This window comes from Bos javanicus, chromosome 18, assembly GCF_032452875.1.
Source record: "Bos javanicus breed banteng chromosome 18, ARS-OSU_banteng_1.0, whole genome shotgun sequence".
NCBI classification, from domain to species: Eukaryota; Metazoa; Chordata; class Mammalia; order Artiodactyla; family Bovidae; genus Bos; species Bos javanicus.
In genome coordinates this window covers 2,169,571-2,189,264 of record NC_083885.1, presented here as the reverse complement: position 1 = coordinate 2,189,264, position 19,694 = coordinate 2,169,571, and the positions used below count along the sequence as shown (strand labels likewise).

Here is a 19,694-nt window from a genome sequence, read left to right as displayed (position 1 = left end):
TCCAAGGCAGCTCCAGTTTGAGAACCACTAAGCCACAATGACTGACCTCACTTTGACCTGAGACGCAAGAAAATAGAGGCCCACTGAATATATGATGAGTTTTGAGGCGGTAGGTGGAGGTCTACTGAAAAAGTCACCATCAAATGCCCTGTCTCCCACCACCTGTCTACCGCCATCAATGGCTTTTTTGTTGTACAAATTCTTTTGGTTCTTTTGCATCTCCAGTGAACGTCCCCTGCATCAGGGGTGACGAGATGTCATTCCTGGATCTGTGCACGCGTACAAAGAGATCTAAGTGCGAACCCCTTGTTTCAATTTCCCTTTAAAATAAAGCGATACTTCTCACCCTGTCAAACAAACTCTAAAGAAAATTGTGAAAGTAAAGTCTCTTTAGGTGGGTCTGGAAGAATTGAGCCCTCTGTAAAAATGGAAATAATCAGGCTGTGATTTGAGGGAACTTTTATGCCTTTTATAAAAATCAATCAGCAATCTGCATCAGTCATATTAAGACCAGTGGACTATAATTAATCCACAGTGGACTGTGGATTAGCGGATAGAGATGAGTTTATCACTAGTCAGAGTGAATCTCTGACTTCAAGGACACTAGCAAGTGTACAAGATCTGGCTCCACAGGATTTGGTAGGAGAATAGCTCCTGTAGTTAAAGAATGAACCAGAAAGGTCATTTCCCTGCATCCCTGCTCACGTTATTTGGTGGGTCATTCCTGAGTTTCCCATTGGAGTTGGGTAGATAATGGTTTGAGGGCTACATGGTCACCTAGCCCAGTGTTACTTTCATATGTTAACAGTATGTAAGCTCATGAGATGCCATGTAATGTAGCATAGCCATGTAAGTAGGGAATCAGTCCTGTGCAAAATAAGAAACAGGAAGTAGAAAGAAATGTGAGAAGTATAGTAGAGAATAGATAAAAGGGATCTGAAGGCTGGGTGCTTATTCAGGCTTGCTGTTTCTCTTGTCCCAAGGGATACCTTTAGGTTCTGTCATAAGCTCCTAGAAGATGTAAGAGTGATAAATATGGAGTTAACTGCTGCATTTGGCAATTAACTACTTTTATAAAACTTTGTTTTTTTGCAGAGATTCTGTCCAGAAGCAGATTCCAAAACTATGTTGCAGTGTTTGAAGCAAAATAAAAACAGTGAATTGATGGATCCCAAATGCAAACAGATGATAACCAAGCGCCAGATCACCCAGAACACAGGTACCATCTTGGCTTTCCTGGTCCCACAGGGTAGAGCTTCAGAGGAGCTGAGTGGGCATATACTTGCCTAACTAAACTAAAGGTGCTTTGGTGCTTGTGACTGCTAAGAATCTGGATGTAGTGAGCAAGGTGACGTCTTCCCTGAAGAGGGTCCAGAGGAACACAGAGTCATGGGGAGCTTGCCGTTACAGGGCATCCAAAACGAATTAGGGCTAGAGTTCTTTGAAAAAGTCTGGAGGTTGAATAAAACTTCATGCATGTGGCAGGAGAATGCATGGGTGATCTGTTTCAGAACAGAGACATTTAATCTCGAAGTTGCAAGACCTTGTAACTTAATCGTCAAATTGAGTTGGATATTCAGCGTTTTTGAATATATATATTATGGGGAAGGGTACTGATGTCTGCGTGATTTTTGTGAGGACTGCTTAGAATGTTGGTCTCAATAGACCCTGCAGAGCTGCTGGGGAGTAGGATTCTCCACGTCTGCCCTTCCACCACACTATGTTGAGGATTTAAAATAGCGTCGTGAGGGAGTTGCCTGGCAGCCTAGTGGTAGGGCTCCTCACTCTCTCTCTTGTGGCCCAGGTTCAGTCCCTGGTCAGGGAACTAAGGTCCTCCATTTACTGGATAAAAAAATTAATGGTTTATTTATGGTCATTGACATAATATGTCCCCTTTGGGTAAGTGGATCTCAAAACATTTGTGAACCCAGGTGGAGTATTTTATCACGTGCTTATTCCTTTGTTCTAGATTACCGCTTAAACCCTGTGCTAAGGAAAGCCTGCAAAGCCGATATCCCTAAATTCTGTCATGGGATCCTGACTAAGGCCAAGGATGATTCAGAGTTAGAAGGTCAAGTCATCTCTTGCCTCAAGTTGAGATATGCAGACCAGGTAAACTGCCCTGGGCTTTGCACGAGGCCTCCACTAGTTCCGACGGCATTTTCTTTGGAAGTCCTTAGCTTACTGCCACTTTCCCCAAGACCTTTCTCACATCTTCCCCAAGCCAGGGCCCAGGTGGAAAGCTGACATGTTCTAATAGGCTGACCTACTCTCCCTTGTCACGCGTAGCGCCTCTCTTCAGACTGTGAAGACCAGATCCGGATTATCATCCAGGAGTCTGCTCTGGATTACCGACTCGACCCTCAGCTCCAGCTCCACTGCTCGGATGAGGTAGGGTTTGGGTACAGAACTTGCTGTGAACAGAGCTGGTCAGGAGGGTTTTATTGGAGATAAGTTCTTTACTCTTTCCCTTCAGCCCTGAATCCAGTATTCTTCTAGGCTCTCCATTGTCTGAGCTTCTGGTTCTTTCTAACACTGAATTTGACTTGGCCTTAGTCCTCAACACTGTTCAATTTTGATTCCATATTTCTCTATAGAACATGAGTATTATTATATCTGTCTATGTCTAATTTGGTCTTCCCTCTCCTTATTCTGATGGTCAACCCAAAACACACCCAACACTTGCCAGAAAAATGGAAGTGCTCCTGTAATAAATACCTCTGATGAAGGGCCTATTCTTGGAAATTGACTTCCTAGCTGGAAAAGGCCATGTTGAGAACTTTGTTCACCATACATCAGTTTTATGGATATGAGTTTTAAAGGTATTTCAAAGAAGCTTACTCATAAAGCTCTCCAAAAGAAGGCTACATTTTAAATCTGCGCTGCAAGCTATGTGTCAGGACCCCTTTGTGTTTCCAAGCTATGCAGCTTGGTTTACCCTGATGTTCTGTGAATGTCAAGCCTTTGCTTTTAGGATTTTACTTGGCTATCTGACCTTCCTCTTGAGCAATCAGGGAGTAGTCTTTGTGACCAGGCCTGGGACAGTCTGACTCAGGCCTGGAGGTTGACAGCATGAAGATACATGTGTTGACAAGTTTTTCGGCTCTGTGCCAGTTCTTGTGAAGGAGAACAGAGCCTGGCATGCCATGTGGGGGGAGGGGAGTGAAAGCCACCAGGGACCCATTTGAGAGGCACCCAGGCACGTCTGTGGGAGATCGTGAGTCTGTGTGATGCAGAGGCCCAGGAGCCCAGTGCGCAGGGCTGCCTGTGCTCTGTGTGTCCCGAGCAGATCGCCAGTCTGTGCGCCGAGGAAGCCGCAGCCCAGGAGCAGACCGGCCAGGTGGAGGAGTGCCTCAAGGTCAACCTGCTCAAAATCAAAACAGAAGGCTGTAAAAAGGTGACTCCGTTAGTCTCCGTTTTCTGTCGCTTGCGTTCTTCTCCTCTTCCTCTTCTTCCTCTGAAAGCTATAGACTGTGCATCTCGGTGGTAAAATCAAAACCTGCCTTCCAGGGATTCTATCCATTCCTCTTACCAAACTCATTGGGCTTTTGACTCTTAATTGCCTGTAACTTAAATATTCTTACACGCCTACTAATTAGTTGTGAATATGTCTCGTCTCCATGACTAGACCAATGTTTAAATGCTATGCCGAAGTAAAATGTCAATTCCAATATACCGGTAAGGGTACTACATTCATAAGAGTTAATGAAACTAAAAATCTAGCTCATTTCAGAAACATCACATAAAAATTTCATCAAAATATGAGTTAACATATATTGTCTTATGAAATTGATAAGCAAAATAATATATATTTGATCTTTTTTTAGAAAGCTTTATCTCTTTTTGGAAAAGTGTTTGAATAATATTGTTGAATCAGTGTGAATATTGTGTGCAAATATTTTCGTCTGCTAAAAATGTTTCTGATTCCACGTGGTCTGAAGATTGGTAGGAGTTGCTTGAATGCTAAATCCACGTGTTTTCCTGCAAACATTTCATCAAATGATTTCATTTAACTTCAGGGAGGACTTTTTGAACAATACTTTTTTTTTTGCTTTGCTTTGCTTTTATTGTTCTTTTACAGTCTATTGAGAGCACACTAATTTCTACATAAGAAAGTATTTCTGGACTATCTGCTGCAGTTTCATCATTAATAACAGTGTCTGCCAAGTTGATTTCAGTTCTGTTCTGTTTGTATTTCTGTTGATCAGAACATCTTTGAACTCAGACAAGAATTGTTCTCACCGTAGAAGTTAGGTGCTGACAAGTCTTTTTTCCTTTTGAGAGTAATGTCGATAAAGTGAGACATTTTACAAACGTGCTCTTCTGTTTTGGAATTTTAATATAGCTTATTACTCTGATTTTCAGTTTTCACGTTCACAGAGTTCTGTAGAAACAAAAGAACTGCTTTAAGTCAGTGTAAATACTAACACTTAGTATTTAATAATATGGTATACCAGAATGCCAAAACCCAATTCTGATCTTAATACTGCCCTGCTTTGCTTAGCAAACAGCTCTGCGTACACTCGGGCCCCAAATTACATTTATTGAATTAAATTGGATGCTAACAGTCTCCATTCTTTGCACCCTCACCACATTGCCAGCAATCTCCGAGTAGCCTCTGTTGGCTTAACCTTCTCTCCTTGACATGTTTGTGCATGAAGTATGTACGGACAACAGATTTCGCCGTGTGTCCTCTATAAGAGTGCTCTCTGTGATCTCCCTGCCTTAGGAAGTGTTAAACATGCTGAAGGAAAGCAAAGCAGACATCTTCGTGGACCCGGTTCTTCATACAGCTTGTGCCCTGGACATTAAACACCACTGTGCGGCCATCACCCCTGGCCGAGGGCGTCGTAAGTCGCTGCGTTCACTGTAGCCCTTTCTGAGCTGTCTCGGGAGGAGCAGAGGTCCTGCGGAGACATCAGTTACAGCAACTCTGTTCTGTAGCTGCAGCTCAACCATAGACAGCACCCTTGGGGGCCTGGTTGATGCTTTGTGAAAAGTGAGTTTAGGAGTGATCTGCAGGTGTACAGTGGTACAGCCCTGACCAGAGGTAAAGATTTGACAAGAGAAAGTTGAGTTACTTACCAGGGAGGCAAAAGTTAAAGCCATCACCACGGCCCTCTTCCTTGCCTTGCTCAGTGAACGGCTCCGACAGCTTCCCCAGTGGCCACAGTGGGCTCTGAGGTCAGGTCCTGCGTGACGTGGAACCTGGGCTAGGGTACAGCTCTTTCTGACCCACGTGTGTCCTCTGAGAATCAAGAGGTTTTAAGAGAGAGTCCGGAGAGCCATCCTTAGACATTCTTCTCCATGTGAGCTCTTAGGTGAAGTGTCCTTGAAGGGATTTCACTTTGGGTAGCCTCTGGATCTGAATTCGCTGGTGGTAGGTACCCTTCTCCCCAGCCTTACTGAAATCTCTGTTCTGTACATCTTCTGACTCTTCTTACCCCTTTCCTTGCACAGAAATGTCCTGCCTTATGGAGGCCCTGGAGGACAAGCGGGTGAGGTTACAACCGGAGTGCAAAAAACGTCTCAATGACCGGATTGAAATGTGGAGTTACGCAGCAAAGGTAACGAACCTCGAGAATCTCCTGAAGTGACATGTTCCCTGAGTTTCCCAGTCTCTTTGAGTTACTTCACTGACCCTTTGTCCTTGTCATGAATCATTGTGTTTGAAAACATCTTTCAGTGCACCTGTAGGACTCCTGGGCTCTGTGAGCCTAGAGCCATCATCTCCAGATAGGACAGCTGAGACATGAATTGATCTCTTCTTTCCTCATTGGTTTCTACTTCTGAGCCACTAAGGATTGCTTCTCAGTGACTCCACTGCTTGTTTTCTGTTGGCACATGCTGGTGCTCAGATCACTTTAATCTGAAGACCCGTCATGCTGTTCTCCGTACATGGATGGGTGTAGAAGCAGCCCAGACCTCTGGTCCAGACCCTCTTGGGCACCCAGGCTAAACTGAGACCCAGCAGAACAGATCCGTGCGCACCTGGGGAGCCGTTTGGTCCTGATTCTGCCAGAGCAGGCGGCCATAGAGGTCCACTGGAGAAAGCACTGACGTGAAGGCTGGTTAGACTCTCGGTGTCCACAGCTGGGGGATTGGTTTGAGTCTATTCAGTCAGCATAAGTCATGTCTGCAGGTTGTTTTTGGTGGGGGAGAGGATGCTGATGATATGATGGTGAATGGAAACAAGTCAAGACAGAATTAGCATCCACCACAACGTTAGCTTTTCTCTTTGTTTTTAAAAAGGCAGCAGTGTGTGAGGAAAATAAATCAAAATATTTAAGGACCTGTGTCCTTGTACAAATCAGTTGACCCCTTGCCACCCCTTGGGCTGCTGGGTCTTCACCTGTGATGTGGGAGTCGTGAAATCTATATGCCAGGACTGGTGTGAGGACTGAATGCTTGACGCGTGCTGAGCCCTTTGTCGGCACGTGGTCAGGTCCTCCGTGTGAGGGCCCTTAGCGCACTGGCGGCGGTGATGGCTGTGTTGGCTTCTGAGAGCCCGCCACTTTGCATTTGTCCGCATTGCCTCATCTTGTGCGGCAGCTGTGTACAGCACTATGATCAGGAAAGCCAGTTGTAGCTCTGTGTTTGACTTTCTCATCCCTCACCGTCTTCTCTCCCCTAAAGAAATGACCCCAGTTATGGTAGGAACCGAGGGGCAGTTTCGAGTGGGCATCGGCTCAGCCCACACCTCTCTGAGGGCGATGCCACCGTTTGTTTTCCAGGTAGCCCCAGCGGACGGCTTCTCTGACCTCGCCATGCAAGTGATGACCTCCCCGTCCAAGAACTACATCCTCTCTGTGATCAGCGGGAGCATCTGCATATTGTTCCTGATCGGCCTGATGTGTGGACGCATCACCAAGCGCGTGACACGAGAGCTCAAGGACAGGTAGAGGCGCCTGGAGCCCCAGAGGAACTACCTGCCTGGCGCCCCGTTTGTACAGCCCTCCTGTATAGCGCACCCCTCACCTCGCCCTCCTGCGCGGCGGCCCCAGCACTCACGTTAGAGCAGCAGCAGGGTTAGAGCAGCAGCAGGCGCCCACCGCCTCGTCCGCCGCAGACTCCTCCCGCGTCCATGGTGTCCTCCTCCTTGACCACTCGTGCAGCAGCCGGCCGCTTTGGGGATCGCCTCTGTCGGCAGACTCGGGTTTCCCTGTCCAGAGACAAGTCTCTCATCCCGATGGACCTACCAGTACTTCCGGAACCAACTCACCTGACCTGCAACTCAGCTGAATTTTTTTTTTTTTTTAAACACCAAAAAAAATTTTTTTAAAGAAAGGAAAAAAAAATGTATATAGTAACACATCTCCTCCAGGCTTGATTTGAGCAATGGGGTTCTTTCTTCTGTGTGGCGGTGTAAAAGGAAGGCAGGACGTTAGAGGGGAGCACCTAACACGCTGTAACCGGGATGTCTGGCTGACCTCTCAGAAGCACCTTTGGCCCCATCAGGGCCACGGACTTCACCAAGTAGCAGGAAACAACTGACCAGCCCACTTGGGGTCTTGTTTTCTTCTGCTGAAACAGTGATGCCTTCCGATCCCTACCCGAGCAGAGCCACTGCGGGTCAGGCCCCACGGCCACGTGTCGCTCTGCCGTGCTCGCCCAGTGGGCCCCCTCGGCTGAGGGCGGGTGGGTTGGAGCAGGGCCCAGGGGTGTGAGCAGCTCGTCCGTCCACTGCTCTGCACGAGAGGCTGGGCACCAGGGCCTGCCTTCCAGACCTGCACGGGGCTCTCCGCGTTTGGACTGGCCCTGCTGGGGTGGCAGTGCCTCCCTGAGTCCTCTGCTGCCGGGGGTGCCTGCGACCCAGCAGGGGGAGCCAGGGCGGGAAACAGGGTGGGGGCAGAATCAGCCCACTGTGGTTCATGTTTCAGGCAACAATGCAGGTCAGGAACAGTGGCTTCTGCAGACGCAGCCTGGCCTCAGGGAGGGATGGCAGGCTGACCTTCCCACAGGCTCCGGGCCACCTTCCCAGACAAGCTCCTTCATACCTCTTCATGCAGAGGGCGTGGAACATGGTTCCAGTAAAAGATGGAGGCTCTTTCTCCTCTTTCCTTTCTGTCCGTTGGCTGCATCCCCCCACGGTAGTAGGCATTGGCTAAATGTTGTACTTGGATGATTCATCAGTCTTTGCTGAGTCTGAGCTTTGTGGAAACATTCCTGAGCATCGCTCAACCCTCCAGTGTAGAGATAACAGGCTTGGAGTATCAAAAGGGAGGCACGCGGGCGTCACGGTTCAGCCTGGGGCACCAGGGCTTGAGTTTGGGGCACGGAATCCAGTGGCTGCACAAGAGGGCAGTGTGTACAGTAGGAGATATATTTATATAATATATATTTTATTAACCTGTTAGACGTCCACAGAGTATTATAAATCACGTGCCTAAAACTGCCCACATAGACCGTGCACCCTGCCTGGCCCCGCCCCGCCTCGCCACTGTCCGCGTGTGCCGCGGGCCCGCCCCCTCTGTCTTCCCTGGAACGTGTTCAGGACAAATGGGTCAGCTGGTCCAGGTGGCTTCTCGTCTAACCCTGACGGACAGATATTGGAATACTGATACTGTGGTTTGCTTCTTTCTTTCTCCTTTTTGCTACTCTTGCTGGAGGCAGTGGGTTCCAGACGCCAGCTGCAGACGCCCCCTGCCTCGGGCACCACCAGTCACCAAGGGCGGTTCTAAGCTGACAGGTCCCCTCAGGTCCTGCTCTTAAGGTCTTCCCGATTCTCAGCAGCTGTCTTGCGGGTCTTCTGTCTCATCACATTTGAACCTCTTGGAGTTGGAGCACCACCCCTTCTTCCACCCCTGTTGCACTAAACTGAGCTGGTGGATGGTGCACCTCCTGGGGCTCCTCCCTTGCTCTGGGCAGGTGCTGAGAGCGAGGAACAGGGTTGTCACATGTACACAGGCCCCCACTGATGCGTGTGACGTGCTTTACAGCACAGAATAACTTCCCATCTGATGGGGGGGCTTCCATTCTCCTCCTCTGCTGTCTCCCTCCCCATGTGTGTAAAACATCACCACAGCTTACTGTGTCTTGATGCTTTTCTTTCTGGACTGAGAGATGATCTCAACTGTCTGCAGCAGATCTGGAAGTTTGAAAAAGAGTTTGGTTCTTGAAACATCCATCACCTTGAGAAATGATCTGGATAGATAGAAGGTATAACTCTGCCGGTATCTTTGATCGCTTGTTGCCAGAAAGCATTTCACCATCCAACTTGGAGTAGTTTCCTATGACTGAGCAGTTTCATACATCATCAGAAACTATGGCCCAGCTATGTCCATTCTGTACCTCATTTGGTGTGACAGAAACAGGCTCTGAGCCGCCTCTGGTCCCTGGCTTCACAGGTCACTCTTGGGTAAATCAGCTAGGCAAGAACTAGGCAAGAGGAAACCATGGCCCTAGTGGGGGAGCTGACGGCCCTCTTGCTCTGCCGTCATCTGATGTCTAGCCCATCCAGGAACAGTTACATCAGCAGCGGGTACGGTTTTGGGTCAAGACCAAGGGTCCATACCCTTGCTGAAGATTACAGTAACCAGGGAACTCATCAGGCCTCGTCCACTCACTCGAATCTCAGAGATGCCGACCGAGTATCTCCACAGCAGTCCAGAGGAGCCGGGAGGTCAGTTCTCTGGTCTGGCGGCCCTGCAGCGCAGGGAATCAGAAATCTGAATAGAATGTGCAGGACGAGGCTGACTGCTCCCCCTCACGGAGCTTCTCACACACAAGGCGGCTGTGGAGTGAGGTCTTGGCCTGCGCGTCCCTGGCCTTCCTCCGCTATCGCTGCTGTCCCAAGAGAAGTCTGCTAGCGAGATGCTCCAAGACAAGCCTGGGTTCACTCCAGCAGGAAAGCCCCCCTCCTTAGCATTCCCTGACACTCTGGTACCACCCACAGGCCCAGTTCTGTAGACCCCATCAGTTTGTTCTGAGCCAGTGCATCCTTAAGAGGCAAGGGGAATTCTAGGATTGAGTGAGCAGGTGTTGACTGGTATTCACTGCGGCCCTTGACTCCCATCCTGCACGCACTCTTCTTAGGGATGCTGGAGAGGGAGGGAGACTCTGCTTTCCTAGAAGATGTGACAGGAAATTTGCCATCAGATTTCATCTGTTCCCTTTTCCTGAGGTCAGGTAACAAGAGAAACTAGTAGTGAAGACTTGTAGCCTCCATTTACATTTCATCAGACAGGGTGCTTCCCTCCCCCTTCCCAGGAGAAGATTCACTCCTGTGTGCACCACCTCCAGGCTGTGGGACCACTGTCTGTCCCAAAGATCCCCACTGGTTTGAGTCACCCGGGGAAGGATCGGTTGCTTTGTGGGACCTCCTTTCTCAGCTGGTCTTAAGTTCCTCTGAGGAAAAAAGCCTTTGCTTTTCCCATTTCTTTCCCTCCCCCACCAAAAAGTAAGTGTTCTCCACATATTGCTTATTCCACGCAAGCATGTACAGGGAAGGAACCTGCAGTAGGGACCCTTAGAAGCCATCCAACATAGCCTGACTCATTCAAACTAAATTTGGGCCATAGAATAAAAAGAATAGGGTTTTTTGAATCATGCATTTTGGTGTGTTTACTTGTATTTCCAATTCTTAGGAAGTTGAAAAATCTCAGAACTCCTTTTATTTACTCTCACCATTTGGACAACACCTAAGTAGTTTTATAAAATGCAGCATTCCAGTGCCCCGAGTTTCCCTGTGTCTTTGAGGACCCACCACTTCTGAATCACCGCTCCCCCACTGGTCTTCAGCTCCCAAAGGACCAGGGGCTGGAGCTGATGTTCTGGTTGGTAGGTTTCTGTCTCATCTCTGCTTGGCCATCTCTCCAGCTAAACTCCGCTTGGTCCTCCTCTCCCCCAGGACCAGTGTCACATGTCAGGCAGGGCAGTCGAGTTCGAGGCCCAATCCCCCTTCATGCCCAGACCTCAGACAAAAGATAAGTCATTAGCAAACCCAGACTGATTGAGAGTGGTGGGCCCCTCCATGCCATCTAGTGAGATCACTGTGGAGACCCAGGGGCTGTTGGTCACCTGGAGCACAGAGGTGGGACTGTCTGCTCGGGCTGGTGGTGACAGGATCCTGGTGGTGGTCTCCTCCCCGTCCTCCTTCCCAAGACCCCCCACAGCGCACGTGTAGGGGTGTGGGCAGCCGTGCGATGGAGGAGTCTCCCTGGGCAAGGCGGGAACTCAGACAGTGCCTCTATATTCTGTTTTGCCTTCCCCCAACACTGATTTGACACCTGGACCCCAGAGCCCAGCAGGCCCTGTGCCGCACACACTTGATGGTTTGAGCAGGTTCCCTGGCCAGGGTGAGTGACAGGAGGGCTGGCAGCCCGAGGCTTACTGAACGTCCTCCCCACGCAGTGTTTCCGGGTCAATCCAGGCTGGAAGACAGACTGTCCAGCAAATGCTGTGTGAGATCTTAGGCCTTTAAAAACTGGTGTGTTTTGGTTTTTTTTTTTTTTAGAAGGAAAAAAAGAAAAGTAAAATTAACAAGCCTCTTTTGTAAATGGTTTTTCTTTCTATGTATAAAATCCTGGCAGTTCCTTGTTTTTACATGTTCATGCTGTGTAATTTTGAGATGTTACCGAGATTCTGAACATAATGTGCATTTTTTTTTCTGTACAGATGAAATGGGAGAATTTAATAAAGAGTTTGCAGGTTTTTACTTGTTAAATCTTCTCTGTGGTGACTGGGAGGACCCTCCTCAAACACCTGCTATGCTCGTAGAAGTCTCCAGAGCGGTGAGCACTGGCTGTGAACTTGACACTGATGCTCAGAAACTTACTGTTCGAACGCCCTTGTTCTTGGTTAATTAGGTCAAGCAGAGTAGGACCATAGGCCTTTTATAGGAGAGCTGGAAGCAGATCTCGGGTTTTCTGACCCTCAGTCTCATGTGTCCAGAATTACTCATTCTGCTGATATGCTTAAGCCATGTCATGAGGCTTCTCGGGGAACACGTCTGGACCTTCCTATAGATGCAGCACAGGATGGCACCTGGTGTCTGATGGCTGCCTTCCCGTTCAGGCCCAGAAGTGGGTGGGCCACGTTCGTTTTCTGGGCACTGCTGCGTCCACGTTTAGTCAGTGCTTGTCTCCCCGTTCCAGTCCTGAGCTCGGTGACCTCACGACACCCTTCCCACATCTTGTCTTCTACCTCCTCTGCTCTCAGCAAAGCTCATTTGCATCTGGGTGTTGGATTGCAGATAGCAAAGGTTTCTTGAAGTAGTAATGGCCATACCAGTATTCGAGTAATGAAATGGGTCGTTAAGTTCGAAAGGTGGGGTAACCTGGAACCCAGGGTTTCTTCTCGGGACTCCTCAAATCCATTTTCAGCAACTGTCGTTTAGGAGATAGTGGGCCTGGGTGCAGAATGGAGGGGGAGAGGGTGAAGAGTAGAAGAAAGGAGAGAGGGGTTGTAGAGGCATTTTGAGCCCCAGCTGTACTGTTCCTCTGTCTAGGGGGCTCTGGGCAGCCATCAGCCCTGAATGAGTGTCCTGGAGGGGCCACCCTGTTTTGTGTAAGTGGGGGACTGAGCTGTGGGTTTAGGCTCCTCGTCACTAGTATCCCCACAAGGGAGAAGTGGCTCCCCCAGCCCGGCTGCCCTCAGCCCCCCAGGGGACTCCGCAGCAATGAATGGGTTATGCTGCCCGGCTGACACCTTAGCAGTCTTTGAATGAATTAGGACTTCCCAGGTGGCTCAGTGGTAAAGAACCTGCCTGCCAATGCAGGAGATGTGGGAAACATGGGTTCAATCCCTGGGTTGGGAAGATCCTCTGGAGCAGGGAATGGCAACACACTCTGGTATTCTTGCCTGGAGAATCCCATGGATGGAGGAACCTGGCGGGCTGCGATCCAGAGGGTCGCAGAGAGTCGGATGCGGCTGAGCACGTGCAGCGCCCACGTTTTGTGTGTGATTTTTCAGGTAAAAGCTCCTTGGCCAACTTCAATCTTCAGAGCCATTTAGCTTCTGTTCTCAAAAGGAGCTAAGAACAAAAGGGTCTTGGCCAGAAAGGGAAGCTTAGACCATCCAGCTCTCTCACCTGGATGAAAAAGTGAGGCACAGAGGTGGGGAGGCGACTTCTCAAAACAGCTGATTAGCAGCCAAATGAGCACCCCTGCCGTGGGCTCTTTCTCTGACCAGGCACACAGGCTTTGGGACCTGTGTGACCAAGTAAGACAACCCTCATCCAGCTCTGGGCAGAAGCCACTGGCCTGACCCCAAGAGTCTGCCCAACCCGACAGACCTCCAGTGGGCGCGTCTGACCTTGGTCCTGGTTCCTATCTCCATTGCCCAAAAGGACCTGTAGCACAGCAGTGTCTTCTCAAATTACTTGTTAAATACAGAGAGAAAACAGTAATTTACAGTGGAAAAATGCAGCTAAACCATGTGATCCACCTTAACGGCAAGGAGAATGGAACAGATGGACATTTCATGCCTCCTGATAAAATGTACTGAGAACACAACATCCTTTCTGCGGTCTTCTTGTCAAAAGTGCAGAGCCTGAATCCGTCGTGAGGAAACACTGGACAAACCCGTACCAAGCCATGTTCTACAAAATTACTGCCCTTCACTCAGTCACGAAAGATAGAGACTAAGGAACTGCTCCAAATTAAAGGAGACTAAGGGGAGACTTAATAACTAAGCACAGTGTGTAATCCTGCACCAGGAAAAAAAAATGTTACCCAACACACACTCTGAGAGAAACTTTGGAGAATTGGGTCTCTAGGGTTTTAAGGCTGTTTCTCTACTACTGAGACCAGGGGCCCAACAGCAGTTCTTACTTTGTAATAGTTTGAAGCAACCAATAAAGACACCTTGAACATGAAAAAAAATTTTTTTCTGACCTTTGTATTGTGTTACACTAAGATTGATGACTGACTTCATAAACGATGGAAATCGGAAGACAGTGAAAAGAAAAACTTCAAACGTAGAATTTTTTTAACCTAATGAAAATAACCTTTAAAATAAAGATGTTGTCAGATAAACAAAAGCTGAGATAATTTATCACTATGAGACTTGCACGAAAGGAGTCCTACGTGAAAGAATAAGAAGTGTTCTAAAAGGTAAATATGTACTTGAATATAAGTAAGGATTTAAATAAATCATATATTAATTTTTTTTGTTTTATTTTTATTTTAGTGCCTTTTGTTCTTTTTTATTTTTTTTAATTTAATTTTATTTTATTTTTAAACTTTACATAATTGTATTAGTTTTGCCAAATATCAAAATGAATCCGCCATAGGTATACATGTGTTCCCCATCCTGAACCCTCCTCCCTCCTCCCTCCCCATACCATCCCTCTGGGTCGTCCCAGTGCACTAGCCCCAAGCATCCAGTATCGTGCATTGAACCTGGACTGGCATCTCGTTTCTTACATGATATTTTACATGTTTCAATGTCATTCTCCCAAATCTTCCCACCCTCTCCCTCTCCCACAGAGTCCATAATACTGTTCTATACATCAGTGTCTCTTTTGCTGTCTCGTACACCAGGTTATTGTTACCATCTTTCTAAATTCCATACATATGCGTTAGTATACTGTATTTATGTTTTTCCTTCTGCCTTACTTCACTCTGTATAATAGGCTCCAGTTTCATCCACCTCATTAGAACTGATTCAAATGTATTCTTTTTAATGGCTGAGTAATACTCCATTGTGTATATGTACCACAGCTTTCTTATCCATTCATCTGCTGATGGACATCTAGGTTGCTTCCATGTCCTGGCTATTATAAACAGTGCTGCAATGAACATTGGGGTACACGTGTCTCTTTCCCTTCTGGTTTCCTCAGTGTGTATGCCCAGCAGTGGGATTGCTGGATCATAAGGCAGTTCTATTTCCAGTTTTTGAATTTTAAGTTAAAAATAAGTTTAAAAATTTCAAATTTAAAAATATATGAATGTTGTTTGTACAAACCAATGGAAATGACTTTTAAATATATGCCCTATTTTATAGATGAAGAAACTGGGTCTCAGAGCAGAATAACTTTCTCGCCCAGGATCATGCAGCCAGCCAGAGGCGGAGTTGGAGTTGGGATTAGAACCCGGGTCTGCCTTTCCCTGCACTGTCTGGTTTCTGGGTAAGCACTGTGGGTGGTCAGGCTGCCTAATGGGTGGGAGGAGCTTCCTGAAATGGCCTTCCCCGGGAGAAGCTGGCCCTCGCTCAAGCCTCCTAGACTCCTGAAGGCTTGGTGTTTCCTCTGGGAATCTGAGTGGGGCCTCCTAACGCTCCCACTGTTGCTCAGCAGCCAGGTCCCCACTTCTTGGGCAGCAGCTGTCCCGGACTGAGCAGAGCAGGCCCCTTCAGAGGCTCAGAGCCCACTCCCAGTTCCACTAACTCGTGGTCTCACTTGGGAAACAGTCCCATGGGGTGGGAGGGCTTTGGCACCCCCATCAGTTCAGTTCAGTCGCTCAATCATGTCCGACTCTGCGACCCCATGAACCGCAGCACACCAGGCCTCCCTGTCCATCACCAACTCCCGGAGTCCACCCAAACCCATGTCCATTGAGTCAGTGATGCCATCCAACGATCTCATCCTCTGTCGTCCCCTTCTCCTCCTACCCTCAATCTTTCCCAGCATCAGGGTCTTTTCAAATGAGTCAGCTCTTCGCATCAGGTGGTCAAAGTATTGGAGTTTCAGCTACAGCATCAGTCCTAATGAATATTCAGGACTGATTTCCTTTAGGATGGATTTGTTGGATCTCCTTGCAGTCCAAGGGACTCTCAAGAGTCTTCTCCAACACCACAGTTCAAAAGCATCAATTCTTCGGAGCTCAGCTTTCTTTATAGTCCAACTCTCACATCCATACATGACTACTGGAAAAACCATAGCCTTGACTAGACGGATCTTTGTTGACAAACTGATGTTTCTGGTTTTCCATATGCTGTCTAAGTTGGTCATAACTTTTCTTCCAAGGAGCAAGTGTCTTTTAATTTCATGGCTGCAGTCACCATCTGCAGTGATTTTGGAGCCCAGAAAAATAAACTCAGCCACTGTTTCCACTGTTTCCCCATCTATTTGCCATGAAGTGATGGGACCAGATGCCATGATCTTAGTTTTCTGAATGTTGAGCTTTAAGCCAATTTTTTCACTCTCCTCTTTCACCTTCATCAAGAGGCTTTTGAGTTCCTCTTCACTTTCTGCCATAAAGGTGGTGTCATCTGCATATCTGAGGTTACTAATATTTCTCCCGGCAATCTTGATTCCAGCTTGTGCTTCTTCCAGTCCAGCGTTTCTCATGATGTACTCTGCATATAAGTTAAATAAGCAGGTTGACAATATGCAGCCTTGACGTACTCCTTTTCCTATTTGGAACCAGTCTGTTGTTCCATGTCCAGTTCTAACTGTTGCTTCCTGACCTGCATACAGATTTCTCAACAGGCAGGTCAGGTGGTCTGGGATTCCCATCTCTTTCAGAATTTTCCAGTTTATTGTGATCCACACAGTCAAAGGCTTTGGCATAGTCAATAAAGCAGAAATAGATGTTTTTCTGGAACTCTCTTGCTTTTTCAATGATCCATCGGATGTTGGCAATTTGATTTCTGGTTCCTCTGCCTTTTCTAAAACCAGCTTGAACATCTGGAAGTTCACGGTTCACATATTGCTGAAGCCTGGCTTGGAGAATTTTAAGCATTATTTTACTAGCGTGTGAGATGAGTGCAATTGTGCGGTAGTTTGAGCATTCTTTGGCACTGCTTTTCTTTGGGATTGGAATGAAAACTGACCTTTTCCAGTCCTGTGGCCACTGCTGAGTTTTCCAAATTTGCTGGCATATTGAGTGCAGCACTTTCACAGCATCATCTTTCAGGATTTGAAATAGCTCAACTCGAATTCCATCACCTCCACTAGCTTTGTTCCTAGTGATGCTTCCTAAGGCCCATTTGACTTCACATTCCAGGATGTCTGGCCCTAAGTGAGTGATCCCACCATAGTGATTATCTGGGTTATGAAGATCTTTTTTGTACAGTTCTTCTGTGTATTCTTGCCACCTCTTCTTAATATCTTCTGCTTCTGTTAGGTCCCTACCATTTCTGTCCTTTATTGAGCCCATCTTTGCATGAAATGTTCCCTTGGTATCTCTGATTTTCTTGAAGAGATCTCTAGTCTTTCCTATTCACATAATTCCTATCAACTGCTGCCAAAACTGCTTCAAGGCAAGTCCTCAGATCCCCAGTTCTTGCGATGCCCTCACTAATTACTACGCAGACCTTCCAAACTCGGGAAGTCCTCAGATCCCCAGTTCTAGATGCCTCTCACTAATTACTATGCAGACCTTCTACACTCGGGAAGTCCTCGATCCCCAGTCCTCGATGCCCTGATTACTGTGCAGACCTTCCACACTCGACCAGTGACTGCTGTCAGGGCTGCTTACTGACTGTGGCTATGCGACAGGTCCCTCCTTCTGACCCCTCAGAAATTCAGCCTGAATGTTCCAGGGAGCAGATAACCTCTAGAAAAGTCCACAGCTGTGGGGCAGGGGAGGGCCAGTGTTATGGGACCTGGCCCCACTGGTGTGCACTTGAGGAACATGGGTGGGGAGGGGCACTGGTACATGTCGAGTCAGCCCGGCACATGCAGTCCCAGCCTCCCGATTGCCTTTCTCCCTAAAGATTTTCCTGAGCACCAGCCCTCTGCAGGGAGTTAGAGGACAAACAACAAATGAACGAATCAAGATTATTGCCTTTGAGCACTTCCGAAATACTCCTCCAGAGAAGGTGGACTGAGGGGCAGAGCACTAGATGCAGGGCAAACAAAATGAGGGAACCAAAGGTTATCCTGTAAGACAGTCTTGCAGCTCTCTCAGAGAGCCGTGCTTTGTAGGCTCTGCAGGCACATCTCAGGCACCTGCCCCACAGAAAACCACTCCTGGTGCCCGCAGAACACAATCCACCTGCTTCTCGGGGGCAGAAACTGGCCGCTAGTGTTTTTTAAAAGAGCTTCATTGAGATTTAACTCACATATCCTTTAGTTCACTCTTTTAAGGTATGAAGTTGGGCTTCCCAGGTGGATTATTGGGTAAAGAATCCACCTATCAGTAGAGTAGATCGCAGGTTCGATCCCTAGGTCAGGAAGATCCCCTGGAGGATGGCGTGGCAACCCACTCCAATATTCTTGCCTGGAAAATTCCATGGACAGAGGAACCTGGCAGGTTACAGTCCATGGGGTCACAAAGAATTAGACATGACTGGAGCAACTGAGCATGAATGCAAGGTGTAAAAGTCAGTGGTAGTTAGCACATTCACAGAGTTGGGTAATCATCACCACAACCAATTTTGAGAACGTTTTCATCACCCCCAAAATAAACCCCATATCCAGCAGCAGTCACCCCTCTTTCTCCCCAGTGTCCCATCCCAGTCTCTTGCAGCCGTAAATCTACTTTCTGTCTTTATAGATCTGCCTGTTCTGGTCATTTGCCACAAATGGAATCATATAATTTGCAGCCTTTATGTCTGGCTTCTTTCACTTAGCTTAATGTCTTCAAAGTTCATCCATGTTGCAGCTTGAACCCACACTTCGTCCCTTTTTTATTGTTGGATAGTATTCCATTGTATGGATATCCTGTATTTCATCTGCTGATGGGCATCTGGGTTGTTTCCAACCTATTGACTATTCTTCATAATGCTGCTAGGAACATTAACATGCAAGTTTTTGGCATCTATTTTTCAAAACATACTTACAGCAGCTCAATTACCAAACAGGAGCCACTGCCCCAGTCGTGTTCTTGTCAGGGAAAGTAGTAAATCCCAAAAGCACTAAAGGAATCTGCATCCAGAAGAAGCCTGATGCGAGGGGCCCCTCTGGGTGCTGCTCCTAAGCAGCAGAGAGAGACCTGGGAAGAGGACTGCTCATGGCTCACAGTGGAGAGTTTTCTGTAGCTCTCACTCTGCTGTGGAGAAAAAGGAAAACTGTAATAGCAGTTTGTAGGTGGATCCCAGTGTCGGTTTGAACTTCAAAGAGCCTCCATCAGTACCGTCTCCTGGTTGTACAATCAAGATGTTGAAATGGCTGGGCCTCTCTTATCAGTTACTGCCTAGAGAGTATTCAGCTTTCCTTTCCTTTATTCAGTGTGTTTCACTCAGCGCTAGTTGCATCTTCGAGGAAAGAACACACGAGTCTCCTAACAGATGAACAGATCGCTAAGTAGAAATGGGCTGGTGGGCAGACGTCCTGGGGTTCAGAGGATGAAGAGCCCACTGGAGGACCTGCTGGGCACTGGTGAGCAGGCGGAGGGAGGGATGGGAGAGCCTTCTGGGGGGGGGGGGTCAGGTCTTCCTCAAAAGGCAGGGTGTGGTCACTCAGCTCTTCCTGAGAAGAGACACAAGAAACAGCTAAGGAAAGAGTCCCCTCTACCTCTGACAGGAGCTCCTCAGGGTGGGGCTTCCCAGGGGAGGCAAAACCGGTTTTGCTCAGTTAAATACCATCAACAGAACTGTGTGAGTGTCCCAACAGAAGTGGCTGTGAAATGGTTACATTACACTTTGAGGGGAAGGGAAGAGTTCCAAAAAGTGACTGATGGTAAGTGTGAACACCCAGCGCCATGCAGGGAAAAGGCTGGAAAGCACAGAAGCCAAGTTAGCCAAGATCAGCGGAGGCCGGGGTAGAGCTGCCCACAGGTCACCCATACCCGTGCAGCTCACTGAGCACAGACAAGCTCACTGGATTCCCAGGGCACCCCCTGAGCGAGCGAGTCTCCACCACAGCC

At 47.9% G+C, this 19,694-nt stretch overlaps 1 protein-coding gene across 1 annotated transcript in view; it reads left to right on the top strand.

Annotated features, from left to right (window-relative positions):
• Nucleotides 1-11,665, top strand: part of GLG1 (golgi glycoprotein 1) — a 127,739-nt gene extending 116,074 nt beyond the window's left edge. The window contains exons 20-26 of the mRNA XM_061386712.1: nucleotides 1,096-1,219; nucleotides 1,970-2,112; nucleotides 2,290-2,391; nucleotides 3,290-3,397; nucleotides 4,730-4,850; nucleotides 5,461-5,567; nucleotides 6,735-11,665. Of these exons, the coding sequence (XP_061242696.1) occupies nucleotides 1,096-1,219; nucleotides 1,970-2,112; nucleotides 2,290-2,391; nucleotides 3,290-3,397; nucleotides 4,730-4,850; nucleotides 5,461-5,567; nucleotides 6,735-6,902 (873 nt within the window). The 3' untranslated portion in view covers nucleotides 6,903-11,665. The remainder of the gene's footprint in view (nucleotides 1-1,095; nucleotides 1,220-1,969; nucleotides 2,113-2,289; nucleotides 2,392-3,289; nucleotides 3,398-4,729; nucleotides 4,851-5,460; nucleotides 5,568-6,734) is intronic.
• Nucleotides 11,666-19,694: the final 8,029 nt, after the last annotated feature.